Below are 17737 nucleotides of genomic sequence, written 5' to 3'. Positions count from 1 at the left end.
TACTCTTAAGATTACTTTAGAATTTTGATAAATATGTTTGTTTTTTTTTTTTTTTTTTTTTTTTTTAAATACGTGTTCGCAAATGGAAATGTGAATCAAAGTGGAACAGAGCATGTTAAGTGTGTGCAATTATCAGACTACTCTTTTTCTTTGTGTCGTACTATTACATGCTTAAATAAGTTTCCGCACATTTGACTTTAGTATCTCACATGTGCGCACGGTTGTTAAATGTGGTTCGATGTAACTCTCGAATGACATTTCTATCCGCGCGCGGAGTATACGCAAAGGTAAATCGGTCGCAGTTTGCGAGTCCGATGTGCCTTCGAGCGATTTGCCGCACAATTTCCGCGGACGGAAAGGAACGTTGACGTTTGTTTCCGTCTCGAGCGGTCAAACACGCAGGAAAAGACAGACAATACCGTTGTGCATTGTAACACGATTGCGTGTTTTTTTATTTGCTCTATGCGGTCTGTTTTTTTTTCTTTTCTGACGAGAGATACAGAAAAAGAAAGAGGAGGAAGGAGAGAGAAAGAGAGAGGGGAACCGGATTTCCGAAAAAGGTAAAGCTAGTCTCCGTCGCGGGATGCAGGTTGCCTGTGCGTCTATCTTTCTCGCGTCGCCCACGCGAATGCGATAAATTATGCGAGGAGGCGGGTCGCGCGGATAGAAGTAGGGGCCACCATAAAAGAACCTGTTACGTTCCAGATATTAGCCCGACGAGCCGCATATAAAATCAACCGCGTTACGAGGGGGTGACCCTTGCCTCGCCTCCCACCACCCTGACGCGGCGCAACGACGACACGCCGCACAATGAGAGCTGGATATAGGAAATAAACGCAAACAGGGTCACCGGGGTAACCCTCGGCGCGGTTAATGGCACCACCGTTACACAATGAATAAGTACAGGCTTAACCGCGAGCTGTTATAAAGCTGCATTTGATAGCGCATTTACATCCATCACACGAGAGAGAGAGAGATAGATAGATAGAGAGAGAAATGCTGACGATTGTCGGCTTATACGCGCGACAAAAAAAAAACAGAAACAAATCAACAGACGTGACGCGCGTATTCAAACACACCTGTTGTGCGACCATAATCTTCCTAACAGACCACTTTGGAGTGTAAAAATATTCCGTGTTATTTATCATGTTATAAAAATATCATTAGTGTCTCTTTTTACGTAGTGAAAAAAATTCTTTGAGCGCTTCGTTCGAAATTAGTTACAATCCTCCACCAGTCTTCTTCGAAGAAACATTAAAGGAGCTAAATGCGATACGGAGAAGAGCACGTATAACGCGCGGTTCTTTATTCCTGTTTATCGATCGGCGACGGAACCGGTACGTGTAATGTACTGTACGATGTTTCGCGTAAAACCGGGCAACAAAGAGTATACGTTCGTACGGTAATTTCGTGCCGGCCGGTGCTGTTGATATTCGTGAGGTACAAACACACACACACGCGCACACGAATGAAACGTTCGGCGAACTGTGACGATAAGCACGTCACAATAAAGACGACAATATCCGTCGACGAAGACGACGCGCGGCGCGCGTTCGAATTTAGCCACATGTTGGCGATATAAATAGATAGAAATAACGTTCTGAGGTGTCTAGGACCATTTCGACTCGCTCTTTGGACGGGGCTGCGCGAATTATCCGCATTTTCTTGTAAGCCCCGTAACGAGCGAGCAAACTCGCTTCCGCGATTCGCCGACGAAAAATCTCGATTGCGCTTGGGAGAGAAACCGGTCATTAAAAGGCCCGCAATTTCGAGCCGTTGTATATCGGTGTTTCCAGTTTTCTTAATCTTGCGATACCGTACGCGACAGCTCGCGCGCGCGGAATATTTTATACAGCGGCTGAGAAATTATGCGGCAATCATCGCCGCTCCGAGTTGCAACGCAGCAGCAGCAGCAGCAGCTGCTGCTGCTGCTGTCATGCCGAGCGCATTTTATCGTGGTTAGACTCTCGCGATGATGCGAGAGTCACGCGTGACCAAAGCGGTGAAGCAGCCGGACGAAAATTCGCAATTTCCCCGAGGTATGCGAGGGAAGAGAGCAAGATTACTTCCTTAATAACAAATTTGCGAAATTATGAAGAATTAATTATAATTGAACAATCGAATAAAAAACCAAAAGTAGAATAACAACCTAATTATATCCGACTTTTTCAATTGTGCGCGTGTAACAAATGAGCGCAGACAAATGAGAACGCGCTGTAAAAAAAACCGTAAAACAGAGATAAACATGACGCAGTAACTGCTTGCAACAAAGACACAAGAGCGAAACGATGATTGCTGCAGACATTTATATCCCCGAGTTAATTCGAATCGATGATTCGCCGCGATCGCGTCGCCGACTCGCGTCGCCGATTGCTCTACTTTGCGATCTACAATCGAATCGATATCGGCGCGTAACAGTGCCGTTACCTCGACGCAGCACCATACTGACAGCCAAACTCGAGAGTCACTCTCATAACAAACTGCGCACACACAGATACACACGCACACACGGGAACAATGACGATAAATCGCGCGCGTGCAAGACCCCGACCACCCCGGAATCTCTTGACAGCGCGCACACGCTGCACTCGAAAGCACGTCGCACTCTGACGAATGAACGATGCCATAAGCGAATTGAATGTGGCGAGCCGCTAGGCTCTGCCATCGTGTATCGTCTCTCCGGAGAGCGAGAAGAGAGAAGGGAAATACCGCTCTCTCGACGTAAGCATTTCCAACACATTGTATACATCAAATTAGATTCAAGCGGTTTCATTACGCTCCGCTCTCGGTGTCGTGACTCCCATTGGTCGTCCGTGTTGTTCTCGTTTTGAATTTTGACCTAATAAAAATATTTGTTTTCTAATTTGTGTATTTTTTTTTTTTTTATCATAAATCATCCTCTCTCAAAAAATGATATTTTTCTATAGAATTAATTTGTGACAATATCTAATAATAATATTGTTATTACTACAAATTTAAGCTCGCGAAAGTATTCAACCAACACAGATAGCATTTACAGTGAATAAGATCTAATACATATGTGGTTTTTAAACGTGTAAATTAATATATAAACAGAACCACACGGTTGAACATTGCGAGAAATTCACCTAGTGCCTTGATGACCGATAAAAGGCGACTACAAGGAATGCGGGAAATCCGGATTCGACTCCTGGCAGAGATATCTTTTTCTTGCAATGGGTTTTTTTTTTTTTTTATTTTATAAGAAGATTAATTGGACAATTTGTATATTTGAAAGCACTTTAAATGAATTTTAAAATCAATTCAAATTTCTCTATTAAATTGAACACGTTTAAAAAGTATATTTTTTGGTTTGTATATTGACCGTAAAAACTATTTATTAATTGATTATTATTTGCGTCACTTAGCTCCCGCGCGTCTTAATTCAATTTCTGCAATTATTCCGCCTCATCTTCCACCACTACATTTTTTATCAAAGAATTATTTAATGGTTTTATAATTACAATTATTATCGTAACAACTCGCGTACAAGAACCGCAAAGCATGCAACGAACGAATAAACGGGTTATACGCGCACGCACGTCTCTCTCTCTCGACATATTCTCTTTTTTTTTTTTTTTTCACGTGCAAAACACGCGTAACGGTTTGCGCGACCTTTTACGCGCACACGGCTACACACAATGACGTACGTACGTCGAACCCTCGGTTTAATGACGTTGATTGACAGTTCGGCAAAGTGGCGAAATCACTGAATTCAGCACATCTCTCACGTCTCGCCAGACAAGGATTTTCTACCTGCCGAAGAGAGGCCAGAAAAGAAAGAAGAGTAACGACCCATCTCATCAGTGCGGAAGTGCATGAAGAATGAAGGCGCACGATCTTGTCCAATCACATATTTTTTCGAGTGACGCATCGATCACTTTGCGCGTTGCTTACGCGCGTGTAAGCTTTCGAGAACGATTTTAATAAATTGCTCTTAAATAAAAGATCCTTGACGCTCGATTTTCTCTATCCACGTTACGTGTTCAAGTGTCAAGTGAAAAATTTGAGATAAAACTCAAGTGAACCGGTTTTCTTTTCTTTTCTTTTAATGTACAATACGCGCCTGGTGCTGACTCATCAACCAAAATATACACGTTCGCGTCAGAATATATTTCTAATTCTTCAGAATTGAATATACACACGCGGGAGAGAACGAGCGCGTATTATCGGCTCACGGCATTAGAAACCGAACGACGAGAGAAAAAAAAAACTGCGCCGACTGCATCGCGCGGCACACGTGACTGCACTTACCAAATCGATAGCACACCACAGCACGCCACGATTCACCGGGAGAAAGAGTAAGAAAAAAAAAAAAAAAAAGAGAACAAACACGACCAACAACACCGCCGTTGTAGCAACACGATGTAAACGGTTAAAACGATCACCGTTGTGTCGATCCTGTTGTCGACAACAGGTCCGAATCGCGCGGGCCGGATTCGCCTCCGCGGAATGTCGACACACACGGTAGGGTTTTGCAAAATTCGCCGACTTGTTCTCGGGCCCGCGGATCGCGGTCGCAGCAGAGAGACCGCCTGCGAGGAAAGTACGGCTCCAAGGACGGCTCGCTAAGCCGACGATAAATATCTCCGCGAAGGAGAATCGAGAGATCGCGAAACGGAGAACCGAGACTCTCTCGTCCTGCGCGATGAGAAACGAAACGTTCGATTTTTCCACAACTCGGTTCGAGAAACCGAGTCATCGGATCGATGACTGGGTTTCCCGTGTACGCCCAACAATGACCGGTTTATAAATATTAAATGTGTCATGTTGTGTGCGTGTGTACGAGGCGTGCGATTCAAGAAACAAACAAATTGTACGGAAACACGTTACGGAAACATTATAAGAGAACATATTGAATCAAACAACGCGAAAAACGGAGATAAATTAAATAACATTGTGAATATTTTTCGCCAATTTTTTGCGTCAAATCCTTCAACGGCGTTGTATCGAGTGCGCCGTTTTATTATCGCAATGGAAAAAAAACACACACACTTCTTTCTTGTTAAGTAAAAAGAAACCAACCAAATAACGTGAATCGGAGCCGGGAATACTCGAGAATTTGTCCCGATAAGTACTTATCTACAAAACGTTCTAATCTTTTTTTCCCTTCACACAGGTTTTGACTCATCTTCATGAAACACTTCGAAATTCACAAGCGATCGGAGCGATACGCAAAAAATTCTCTCTCTCTCTCTCTTTTACGTGAGATCGCACCTTGAAGATATTCGTTGTGTGCGATTCCGGTTTTCGAACACGCTCGAAAACAACGAAAATCACAAAGCTCCTCGATGAAAGGTGTCCTGCGGCGCGTGTTTACCTGCTCGCAATGATAAATTTTCAAAAAAAGGTATCGTTTTCAGATAAGGTTTTCGTGAGAAAAACGCGCAGGCAACGCAAATTTTGTTGTTTGGGAAAAAAATCGAAATTACGAGAAGAAGAGAGAATAAGGAAACCGACCGGAAAAAGGGAACGAAAGGAGGAAACAAGGCAGGTCTCTCGTCAGCACCGCCGACGGAACTTGTCACGTAGAGCGCGTGCACACAACGTGCCTCTGGGCCACACGCGATTGTACATGTGTATGTTGTAATATTTACTCACGATATACGCGCGTTCCGCGAATGTCGAGCTCCAGGATGGCCGGCGAACGGTAGGGTCCTCGTGTGATGATTGCCGGATTGCCGCGCGTGCTGCTCACAAAGCACTCACCCACCTCGCAACAGTTTAGCGGGTGTGCCCCCGCGAATCTCTTCTCTCCACGCGACCACGCAACAACACCCGTCAAACGCGACACTCGCCCGCCATGTTGCCACAGAGCGACGCTCGCGCCGCCGAGCGGCGTTGCGGCGAAGCGCGTCAGTTTCGAACGCGTCAATTCTAAACCGCGTTTTCGACGTCTCGTCGTTGTTGTCGCCGAGTTTGTTACGTTTGGGAAATAAACAGCGTTTCGAACAACTGAGAGAAAAAAACAGTCAAGCAACAAACGACAATTAAAAAAAACTCTTGGGAAGATAAAGACGCGAGAAAAGTGAGCTTCGAAGAAACGCGTGCTGCACTCCCGTGTGATCTTCGATCGGGCTAATGTTTTTCGCAAGATTGATACGTGCGAGTATCGTCGCCGAGGCCGCCGGATTTTGACGCATTCGCATCGCATATCACGGGTATATCTACTGGTGCCGCCGACGCCGGAACGTACGTGTACTTTGCTTTGCACATGTGACGAAAATAGGTTAGTTCTTTCGTTGAATTGTACGTCGTTCGCAATTTCTGATTTTGTAAATCACTCGATTGTAAGTCGGATGCTCGCTCGATCGCTAAAATTGTCACGCGCACGTTTTAAATTTAATATTTTAATTATTTTTGATATTCTGTTCGCAGGATTAACATATTCGTACGCACGTGCCGCAGAACCATGTGCTTTTGCGATCATCGAACAACAAGAACGAATAATCGAGAAATATATTGCACGGTAAGTGCATAACGTCGTGTAATATACTGAGATTTGTTGAAGAGATCAGTTGAAATTGTCAATCAGGTGACCTTTTAAGATTATCGAATTGTTGTATAAACATTTGAGAGAAAAGAAAAGAGAGAAATAGAGAGGTTAGGTTCCGCCACACAATCGCAAACAGTGCGAGAATTACAAACCACTTGCGATTTATGAGTCGTGACGGCAGTTTGTTTTCTGTTGAACAATATATACTTGATACTTACGTATCATACACAAAAAGAAATATATATTTAATATAAATATATATATGTATGTATATATATTAAAGAAATATATATTGTATGCATGCAAAAGCTTTGCATGATTAGACAATTTGTAAAGAAAGATCTACCGAAGAGACAGAATTGTGGATTTGTCCGTTTTCTACACTTTAACATTGAGTAAGCTCGAGGAAAACATGGCGGATAGGAAAAGTTTGACGTTAACGCAGCAAAGATACGGATTGTTCTCGGATAACTTGTTCAATAGCACGGAGGTTCAAGAAGTCTTTCAAAAGCACTGGCACGAACGTGTGAAGATATATCACGACGTTGACAGGTCGTCCGACGTCTACTTCAACATTTATCCAAAACCTTTTAGACACTGCAAAATATCGCATTTCATAAAAAGTAAAAAGTTCCTAAGTGATTTAATGACAGAAGTGGACAAGCTTGATCACGTGCAATTAACCAGTGATCTTTACAAATTTTCAAAAAGCATGGACCTGTCCGAAGTTCCTGGTGACAACATCCAGTTGTTGTACAGAGCTTTACAGATAGACCTGGGATTGTGGTTGGAACGTAATACAGGCATCAAGTTAAACACAAAAGTGACAATGACAAGTTCTCGTTACTACGATACGGACTATTTACTGTGCCACGATGATAACATGTGTCACACCAGGAAGATAGCATTTATATTGTATTTACACAAAGGTTGGGGACTGCACGACGGAGGTAGTTTAGATATTTTTGACACAGACGAACACGGTCAACCCAGAGAAATAGTACATACAATTGTACCGGCTCACAATTCTCTCGTTTTCTTCGAAGTTTCGGATAAATCCTACCATCAAGTGGCCGAGGTAGAGGCTGCCAATAAATGCAGATGGTCAATTAACGGTTGGTTTCACGGTTCTTTGAGAAACGATCAAAAGGAGATAATGATAAAATTGTGGCCAGAAAAAGTATTTTTCGAACCAAGCGCTGAAGAAAATTTGAAATCGTGGATTAGTCGTAATTATCTGTCGTCTAATGTAATAAAAGATATTCACAAGAATGTGGAACAACAGTCTTACATATTGATTCCAACCTTCGTGAAGCCCTCTGTGTTTGAGATGCTCACGAACGCCATACAGGCGGAAGATATCACCTGGCGATTGGTGGGTCCACCTAACTTACGTACCTACGAGATAGCTGACGAGGAAACCTTGCCGTTATGTCTCAAACTATTTCTCAACATGTTCAAATCCAAATCCTTCTTTCGACTGTTAACTAAGTACACGGGACTCAGCTTGATGCCCGATCAGCAAGCTGTGAGACCTACAATGACAATAGAGCTGCAAAGATGGTCAAAAGGTTGTTACACACTTTTGTGTGATACTCGCAAGTTGGCGAGTTCCGATTCGGACTCGAGACTCGCTCGTCCTTCGGATGATGACACATCATTGAGAAGTACCACGAACACCACATCGTCGACGGACGTCGCATCACTCTCGAGGTCTGACGCGAAAATCAGTCCAACGAATCGAAATAAAAAAAGCATCAGTTCTCCTTCGTCTGATGGTACTTTCGGAAAGGTAGCCAAGTATTCCGACAGTCCTTCGGACGAAACATCATTGACTAATACCACAAACGTCACATCATTGACTAATACCACGAACGTCACATCGTCGACGGACGTCGCATCATCTTCGAAGTCTGACGCGAAAAGCAGTCAAACGAATCGAAATAAAAGAACCATCAGAACTTCTCCGTCCGATGGTATTTGCGAAAAGGTAGCCAAGTATTCCGACAGTCAGAAGAACGTCATCACCAGCTCTTCGAGTACAAACAAGGATGCAGAATTAACGAAAGAATCTTCTCCCGAGGTTCTTTCGTCGGACGACTCCCGATCCACATCAATTGACGATTACTTGTCGTCGGACATGGAGTTAAGCAACGGTTCCAGTGACGATTACACGTCCGATTCTGACGACAGCAACGCCGAATATGTGCTCGACGTTATACTGCAGTTTCACAACAAGTGTTCCCGCAAACTTAGCACTTTCGATTATGTGGACCCTAATAACGAGAACGGCGTTTTCATTCAAGTCCCGCAGAAAGACAATCATCTTTTGATAGTTTACAGACAGACGCGAGTGTATCGTTTCCATCCGTACATAAATCACCTGTTCGACGGTTACTTTTACAACTTGGTGTGCACTTATCGCGAATAGCGCGTAGTAAATGTCTGGAACAATATTGCGTCTTCGTCAATAAAACCGATATAAATCAAAAGACCGGTGCGTACCGCACAAGTCAATGTGGCAAACATCGTCGTTATTTGCATTCATATTGAAAATTAAGTTTTTTTGGTGAAACGCGCAACGTCATCTATCAGATATCATGGTGCAAAAATTTACATAACAATATATTATTGTTGTACATATTTGTCAGAACATTTACTTGTAGTCGCATTTGGTTTTTTTCCCTCCCAACAAAATGTAAATATATGACACATTTATAAATGTAAATACATATGTATGTGTTACACATACGAAATTGTTTGCTTCTTAGCGAACAAAATTATCAACATTTGTCACTCCACAAGCAAGTTCTCTTTCTTCACTCTCCTTTATTTATAGTAGAAAAAGAAATTGTTGAGAACCGATAAATTCTACTGTAACGGGAACACAAGAATTTTATATACAACAGAATGCGAAAAGTCCAAAGGACCAAATATTTCGAGAGAAGAGAGACACATAGGCTCTCTAAAGACAAGAGCCTTCCAACTCGCGCACGGCGTGCGGTTTGCGCCGTAAGATTTCTATGCGGTCACGTGATCAGAGTCGGAAGGCTCTGGACTCTAAGGGACGCAACGTGCAGGAAATCTTTTTAGCGTGATGTGTACACAATCGATCGTAACGTGTATCCCCTAAGCGCGCGATGTCGAAGAAGTTGAAACGTTTTATTAAAAAAAAACCGAAACGTCATCGTTTATCATCGGCGATTTACGGATTTGCGAAAGTTTTGCGACGGTTATTATTTTAATTAAAATTACGTGAGTTTTTGCAAAGGTGGTGAGAGATTAAGATATCGTAATGCAAGGAAACATACGCAGTTTGTTTTATTCGACGTGATATATACACACACATGAAGTAACAAACAATCGTTGTCATTTTGTGTCACAACAAACATTTGCGGGATTCATGCAATTGTGATGCAGGGAGAAAATTCAAGGGTTGAGCGAACGTTCGAGAAAAAAGTTTGCCGGGCGAATAGTTCGAGAGGATATTTGAAATGCGATAATTTTCGCCGTAAGTTTTCCCGGAAACTTTTCTTTCGAACCGTTCCCGAGTGTGATTTTTTTAACAGTTCGCGATGCGCAAGACGACTCGCTCGTTCGAACTCGAGATCGAACACGGAAAATTCTCCAACGGAATTTTCTCGCGGAAGAGCGAAAAGATCGAGAAAAAAAATGTGTGTGAGGGCTTACGTTCTGTGATCGTAGTCGCAATCGGTTTCAGGTTCCTGCACTTGGATCCTGGGTCGTGGCACGTTTCGCAGTTCCGCTGCGCCATCCCTGGTGGCGTTCCTCGCCGTAATCTGAGACGTGATAAACCGTTTCTTCAGTGCGAACGCGTTTCCGCGAGACGAGGATCATAATTTCGCACGAGCACACATACGTACGCACACTTGGCGCTCGAGGAAGTTTCGCGAGCGAGCGTGTTGAAGAAGTTCAGTCGCTCTCCCGTGCGAGCAAAACTGAAAGGGAAACTTTATCCGACCGTTGTTGTTCCTTTTGCGACGTCTTCTATTTCGAGCGCGATCGCGCCGGAAGCTATCAACGGAGGCGCACCTTTTCGATACGCGGCTTTCCGTTCCGGCTGATTTCGTCCGTCCGACATTCTTTCGAGCGGTCGTAAATCTAATCGTCCGATCGTCGTTTTGGTCGCCGGGAAGAAATACGAAGTGGTTCCGAATAAAAAAATTTCAGAGAAGAGGTTTCAGATCGTCACGAAGTAGCTGATTGTATTTTACGACGAAATATCTTTCGCATCGTCGCGATTGAGTTGTCGACAGAATTCGCGCGCGAATCGGACACGTTTTTTCTTTTTTTTTTTTTTATCGACAAACTGTGGTCTCGCTAATTAATTTCGTATAATTAAACGATTATATCGATTGTCGCGCGCGATCGGGACCGAACAGAGGAGAGGGATTGCACAGATATCGGTATTTTACTGATTCACCTGTGACGTGGAGGCGATCCCGGCCATTCGTTTCCGCAGCTCGTTCAGTTGCAATTCCTGCTGGAAACTGACGTCGCTTTCCTGCAACTCCTCTCGCTTACCGCTCTCGATGGATTCCGTCGAGTACTCGACCTGGACCCAGGGACAGATCGTCGGGGACGATTGCAGCGAGCCCTTGCTTCCGGGCCGGGACAGACGCGGGGAGAGTCGTCTCAGTAACGACACGAGTCTCGATCTAAAGCGATAGCGTTTGTCACTCGAGCGTAGAAAACGCGCGTTATATCGCGAATGTTTGATCGAGATTTATTTAAAAATAAACGTGAGATACGCGCGGGACAGATTCATTCGCACGGAAAATTTATCGAAACTTTCGCAAGACTCGTATTTTTAATAACAAATCTCGAATTGCGCGTCCCAGTTACATTTGAAAACCGCGTACGCACCGCTCGGTACAATGTTCCAACTTCGCTAATTGTTTCGCAAACATGCAGTCAATGTTATCCTCTTTTCCGTGCCGAGTTGAGTTTCTTCCCCTTCCTAAGGTTCTGCGTTTCCCTCGCACAAACCTTTCGAGCGCGAACGCGAGGTGTTTCTTCTAATTATTAATTACCGTATCCAACGCAAACTCTTCTCCGCTATATCATTTCGCGGCGCGTGTCGACACCGCTTCACCGCGATTCGCACATTCGACAGTAATCCCTCCTTTTCCTCCCCTCCCGTGATAAACCATCCACTGATTTCCTCCTCGATTCGCATCCCCGACTTGTACTTTTTTTTTTCGCTTGTCCAGCGCGCGAAACGGCGCAGCGGGCGTGTCTCGAATGAGCTTATCATAAATTATTTGCTTTCGTTGCGTGCGAGCGAAAACACGCCGGGAGATTGCACGCGAAGCGAATTGCGCGCGCGCGCGCGCAGATTAGTAAACATATACCCACCTCGTGCTCGGTGTTTGAAGATGATCGGAGGTGAGAGGCGCGCTCCTGGAAAGTTGCTCGGCGCTTCGCGTCGCGTCCCGCAACCGGTTCGAGCCGAAAGTGACGGATCTTCCGACCCGCCAGTCCAGACTGCTGCTCTGTCTGGCTTGCAGATCTGAAACGACGTTCCCGCCGATCATCGATCGCAAAACAAAAGAGAAATATCATTAAAAAAAAAAAAAAAAAAAAAAAAACGATGAAAAATTGTCCCGCAAAATTTTCGAACAAACTTCGAAGCGTCACGAAGAACCAATGTCACGCTCGATAAAAATGTGTGTCGGAGTAATAATAGCCGCGATAAAGCGCCAGTCGGACGAAGGTATCGCCATTTGTTAATGAACACTTCAGTGAGTCATATTTAATGGATTACCTGACTCGTTGGCTCCCGGCTCGACCCTCCAGTCCAGGGAATTACTATTTTTATTCACGCTATAAATGTTATCACAGGATTTGGTGGCAAGGTATGTCGCGTGATGACGACGTCTCAGCAGTCTTGACACTGGTCCCAAGTTTCTGAAGAAAAATAATTCCGACAAGTACTTTCCACGAGTCACGAGACGCGATATCGATGATGTCGAGAAAAAGACGTTTGAATTTATTATTTAAATCCCGAAAGAGAGCGATATTTGCGTCGCGAACGGAGCTTGCGCCACAAAGTTACCGCATCGCGCAATTTATATCGTCTCCTATGCGACAGTTTTTCATACTCGACCAAGAAAACGTCAATAGCATTGAGCAACTTTGTCGGATTTGTGTTGTGGAAAATTCAATTTCATTTCTGATTTTGCGACTCGGAAAGCTTTTTTCTACAGCACGCAGACAATAATGATAATAATAATAATAATAGTGAAATATTTTCTCATTTCAATTTTTTTTTTTTTTTTTTGAGAAGGGAAAACGCGTGCAATTGTGTCGTTCGTATGTGGCACCGAGAAAAGTAAAAACAATATCGCGAAAAAATAATATCGCGACGTGAAAATAATAAAATAATACGCGAAGCACCGAGATAGGCTGTTATCTCGGTGAGACCGGCCGTCGCCTGTATCGCGATAAGAGAACACTTCGATCTCGCGAACAAGTCGAAATCGCGAAAGGTAATAAAACGATATATATATATATATATACATGCTACACTCACTTCTTGAAACGTCGCGTCTGCTCGATCGGCGGTTTGCTCTCAATCGGTCTGCCGGTCGCTTCCGGTTCCGGCGGGCAATAAGTGCCGACTCGCACGTGGGTGTAAGCGGCGCGCAGCTGCACTCCATCCAACGGCCGGAACTTGCTGCGCTCGATGGACGAGACGCGCACGATCTCGATGTTCGGCCGCGCTTCTCCGCCGCTTTTTCTCTCCATGATCGATGAGCGGGCGCGATGAGAATCGCTCATTGACAACGACGAGGACAACGAAATACACCGGGGACGCACGCCGGGGAGAGTTCAATTGCTCTCGACCTTATTGCCCGTCCGATGGCGATGATGATCTCTCACATATCCCCCTCTTCCACGCTTATTTTCCGTATTACAAGCGTTCGCGTGTTTTTCTCGATGGCGCGTCACACGTGCAACACCGTGTGTGTGTGTGTGTGTGTGTGCGCGCGATCTTTCGATCTCGTTCGCGCAGAAAGTCGCACTGCGGCCGAATTCTCGGTCATGGAATTTTTTTTTTCTCGATATCAATTGGTGTTTTTATCTAAACGGCGATCGCGACGCCGCCGCCGCCGTCGCCGCCGCCGCTGCTGCTGCTCCGGTCCTCTCGATTTACGCGCGCGCACCGCCCCATTCCCGCTCGATTCGGTTCGCTGTGTTTTTCGCTTTTTTCTTTCTCTTTCTCTCTCTTTCTTCTCTTTCCCTCTTTCCGTCCCTGCGCCGCGATCCGGGAAGAAAAATGCACGGGTCACGTTCATTCATCCCACGGAAAAAAAAAAAAAAAACAAAAAGACCACGGCGCAATTATCCCGTCCGTTCGTCGCGTGATCGCGCACGCGAGCGAGTGCGCGCGATTCTAAATTGAATTGTTCACACGCGTGCTAATTAAATTAGATACACTCTGGTCTTTAAATTTCGTGCGCGTATATTATGCGATCGTCGCTAATTTTGACTACCGTGTGAATTATCAAACGTTAAATGCTTTAATTATCGCTCTTACGCAATAATTTCAGTCTCCAAATCTATAGCGTCAAACTACTTTCTCCGTTAACATTGTTGAAAACAAATGCGTCTTAAAATCGTGTATATTTATTAAATCGTTAAATTTTCATCAGAGCGTGAATCAATTTTGTTTTATCATTTAAGTTAGCATCAAAGATTTGAATAAAGTGTTTCGTAGATGGTGGAATTGCTATAATAACCGAGCTTTCCAAAACCGAAATTCTTCTCACTAGTTGTTGGAATATCCATCTTCTTTTAATAATCTTTGTGTAATTCGTAATACTCTCGCAGGCGAAAAATCGAGTACCCCGTTTCTTTCTTCGTGACTGTGTGTGTCACGAGAGAGACGATTTACCGACGACACTTACTGACGCGCTTCTTACGAAATCGAGTTTCTTCTCTGTATCACATCGTTTCGCACTTGAACACGTACCGACCACTCTTTTCTTGCCGTCTACAAGCACATAGTAAACAACATTTGCCCGAACTGGCACAAACGACACTCAAATCGTCACTTTACGTCAGTTTTTTTTTTCGAAGAAGGGTATCGATTTCGCAATCACTCGCAACACTTCAACTTTATTCTGTATGAAAAGATATGACACGATTAATAAGGATGTGTCGGGAACGGAGACACTGCGATGGAATTTCACTTTTGTGAAAAAATTTATTTACAATTAAAACAAAATACATGTAGCGCGTGGGTGTGTAAATTCTGTTTTTTTTTTTCAGTTTTTAAATTTCCACGATCTTCTTGCGAAAATTTTTGCGTTGTTTTCATTACACGCGGTTACATCACGATTTCTCGCGCGCGCGCACATGCGCGAACGTACGCGCTCAATTGCAACGCCTCGGCGCGCGCGTGTTTATTGTTCCGCGATTGAAAAATCGCGCGCTCGGATATATATAATCAGACGTCGCGCCTGACTGCCGTACAGAAACGGTAAGTACAGTACTCGCGCGTTGAATGCAAATCGTATACATATATTCGCTATTCACGCGACACGGTCCATCGTGTCTTTTCTCTCTGCCGTTGTATATTTCTCTATCTAGCGCACACGCACAGGCCTTCCCACCCGATACCGCCCGTAACGATGCTCGTCCGTCCGACCCAAATCGCGGGGAACTGCCACGAATAATGCAAGTCAATTGACGCCGATCGAATTAACTCGGGACCGACGATGATGACGGCTTTCTCGCGGCTTTTCGCACGCGAGACGGACCTCACGCGACCGAATATCTACGTCGTTTCTACAACGAACAACAACTCGGAAAAATCGTCTTCCGACGATTGCGCAACGATTTGTCGAACAAAATTTATTAATATCGTTATATAAAAAAAAAAAAAAAAAAATAATTCAGTTCCTTCGCTACTTTCACGCCGTTCCAACAACGCACGGAGATCCTCCGCGGAACTCGCTCGATCGCGCGCACTTAATTACTGACCTGTTACGATGTTTACGACTGGATGACTTTCAGAGAAGGCGTTTCTCGTCAATGCTATTCGCGTCGTCATCGCGCTCGAAACCTCACGTTTTCCATTGACGGCTCGCGGGTGATTAACGCGACCGGCAATTGCGCTTAATTGAACATCCAGTCCCGGAGCAACTATCCGGAAATCCCGTCGATTTTCCTTTCCGAAGCACCGGAGGCGGAATCTTTCGGACGAGCTTCGTCGAAGAAGCGCGATCTCTTTCGTTTCAACTCTTCGTCCTAATTTCGCCCTTTGGGAGAAATTTCATAATAATACACTCGCATTCGGAAAGGTCAGAGGAGTCTGTTCTAAAATCGTGTATAAAAGGGCTATATTTATCCGCGAGGACGATCACACACACACATACACGCGCGAGTGCGCGTCCGGCTTGACGTCACACCGATTCCGTTGTGAAATTTCTCTATGACCGAATGTGTAGCGAAAAGGTCACTGACACACACCGAACCGTTGAATCGTGAGTTTAATTATTGCGCCGTGCGCGCGCGCGCGGCGAATCGCGAGCGGAATTACATTGACGGCGCGCGCGATGGAATGTGTTTCCGCGTTGTTTTTTTTTCTTTCTTTACGAATGCAAATACAAATGCGCAAGGTTGCCTCGGCCGCGAAATTAATATTCAGATATATTGCGCGCGAGTGCAGATGAGAAGTCTGATTCGCGAGAGTTGCGCATTTTTCACGTGCGTGCGCTCCGTCGTGGACGCGATCGAGTTCGCTTCTCGAATTTTCGTTTTTTTTCCTGAAGAAACTATTTTTTGCGCCCAACTGTTTTTCACTTATCTTCGCGACGCTTCTGCATTATCTTCGCGCGAGTATCGATCAGCGCGCTTCTTTTTCGCCGATAAAAAAAAAAAAAAAAACAATCGAGATAAAACACGGCGAAACAAAGAAGAAACGAGCTTTTTTATATCGAGCACGAAATATTTACTCTCTGCGGCGTATTATGTATTCGTCTCTGGTGAAAAATGCACTTGAGTAGCTTTCGAGCGTGCTAGAAAAAAAAAAAAAAAAAAAAAAAAAAAAACTACAACCTGCGATAACGTTTGACGGGGAAACTCGCGCGAATTTTTCAGCCGCGAAAGATAATTACCCCGAATGGGCTCCTACGCGAATAGGTTTCGTTGCGGACTGCGAATCTTTTTAAAAAGGAACTGGCGAGGCAGTACAGCGTGAAGAAACAAGTTTGTTGCCGCTTGTGCGCCGTTTGACACCAAACGGCTTCTTCTTCGGGCTTAGCGCGGTCTCCTCCGTTGTTACGTCACGCGTAAAGGGCCACGTCGGAGAGACACGTCGAATTGCGACGAGTCGCACGAGACCATTGAGATTATGTGTGTCGGACTACATTCCCGTCAAGGCTGCACGTCGACGACTGTGTGGGCGAGAACGGTTTCGAAAGGTATCGTCTGATTATCACACACGGGCGGCGATTACTGCGCGATGCGACTTAAAACGGACGGCGAGCCGCGCGAACGTCGCGATGACACTTGTACGCGCGCGAACGACGTAAGTATATCGCCTTTTATCGGCGAGTCTTATCGGAGTCTCTCTCGAGAATCGTTTCGACGTGCGTAGAGCAAAATTCAAGTTGTACGCTCGTTTCGCGATGACACGTACGGAGAACAGGATGTCTTTTGATGTGTATTTTTAGAACCGGCGCGCGGTATGAAAGCGCGGCTACATCCAATTTTTTATGTTTTCGCGTCGACGCGGAAGTAAAATTAGAAAGAGGCGAGAAATACGAGTTTAACCGACTTCTCGCCGGAGAATTATAGCGAGGCTGAGATTTTAACATCGGACGAAATCGGAGGAGAGAAATAACACCGCGCGAGGAATAAATCGAAGTTTACAGCCGTGAAGTTTCGAGACTCGGACGAGAGCCGAGCGGGAGTGGGAATCCCCCCAGAAGCCCCGAGTTAAAAGGTATCGTGCGTGACCGCGTAAACAGAGAGAACATCGCTCACTCGCGTAATAAAAACTTCAGAAAGGAAAAAGATAAATGGAGAAGAAATTTTAAACCGCGCCGAACAGCCGCGTGACGAATCGACGTCGTGAAGAAAAATTGAAAGAACTTTTTGCGTGTAGTTTTTCGTGGCTCCATCTTCTTGAATACTCGCGAGCAGCACGTTTTTCGAGACACGTGTAAGAAAAAAAAAAAAAAAAAAAAA

General features: G+C 44.7%; 2 protein-coding genes across 3 annotated transcripts in view; one reads left to right on the top strand and one right to left on the bottom strand.

Annotated features, from left to right (window-relative positions):
- Positions 1 to 13621, bottom strand: part of LOC109857989 (probable GPI-anchored adhesin-like protein PGA55) — a 29610-nt gene extending 15989 nt beyond the window's left edge. The window contains exons 1-5 of the mRNA XM_020434821.1: positions 13071 to 13621; positions 12303 to 12445; positions 11894 to 12047; positions 10959 to 11193; positions 10205 to 10314 (exon numbers count right to left, since the gene is read on the bottom strand). Coding sequence (XP_020290410.1) covers positions 10205 to 10314; positions 10959 to 11193; positions 11894 to 12047; positions 12303 to 12445; positions 13071 to 13318 — 890 coding nt within the window. The 5' untranslated portion in view covers positions 13319 to 13621. The remainder of the gene's footprint in view (positions 1 to 10204; positions 10315 to 10958; positions 11194 to 11893; positions 12048 to 12302; positions 12446 to 13070) is intronic.
- On the top strand, positions 5918 to 9254 carry LOC109857992 (prolyl 3-hydroxylase OGFOD1). 2 transcript variants are annotated; one of them, XM_020434828.1, is made up of 2 exons: positions 5918 to 6247; positions 6397 to 9254. In XM_020434828.1, the coding sequence occupies exon 2, from the start codon at positions 6927 to 6929 to the stop codon at positions 8943 to 8945; it is 2019 nt and encodes a 672-aa protein (XP_020290417.1). In that variant the 5' UTR covers positions 5918 to 6247; positions 6397 to 6926; the 3' UTR covers positions 8946 to 9254. The 2 variants fall into 2 exon arrangements, with proteins under 2 accessions (XP_020290417.1, XP_020290416.1); XM_020434827.1 differs by having other exon boundaries at positions 6239 to 6308.
- Positions 13622 to 17737: the final 4116 nt, after the last annotated feature.

This window comes from Pseudomyrmex gracilis, unplaced genomic scaffold (genome assembly GCF_002006095.1).
Source record: "Pseudomyrmex gracilis isolate BER0280 unplaced genomic scaffold, ASM200609v1 scaffold_180, whole genome shotgun sequence".
Classification (NCBI taxonomy): Eukaryota; Metazoa; Arthropoda; class Insecta; order Hymenoptera; family Formicidae; genus Pseudomyrmex; species Pseudomyrmex gracilis.
Note: the sequence above shows the minus strand (reverse complement) of the source record. Positions and strands in the feature narration are given on the sequence as shown.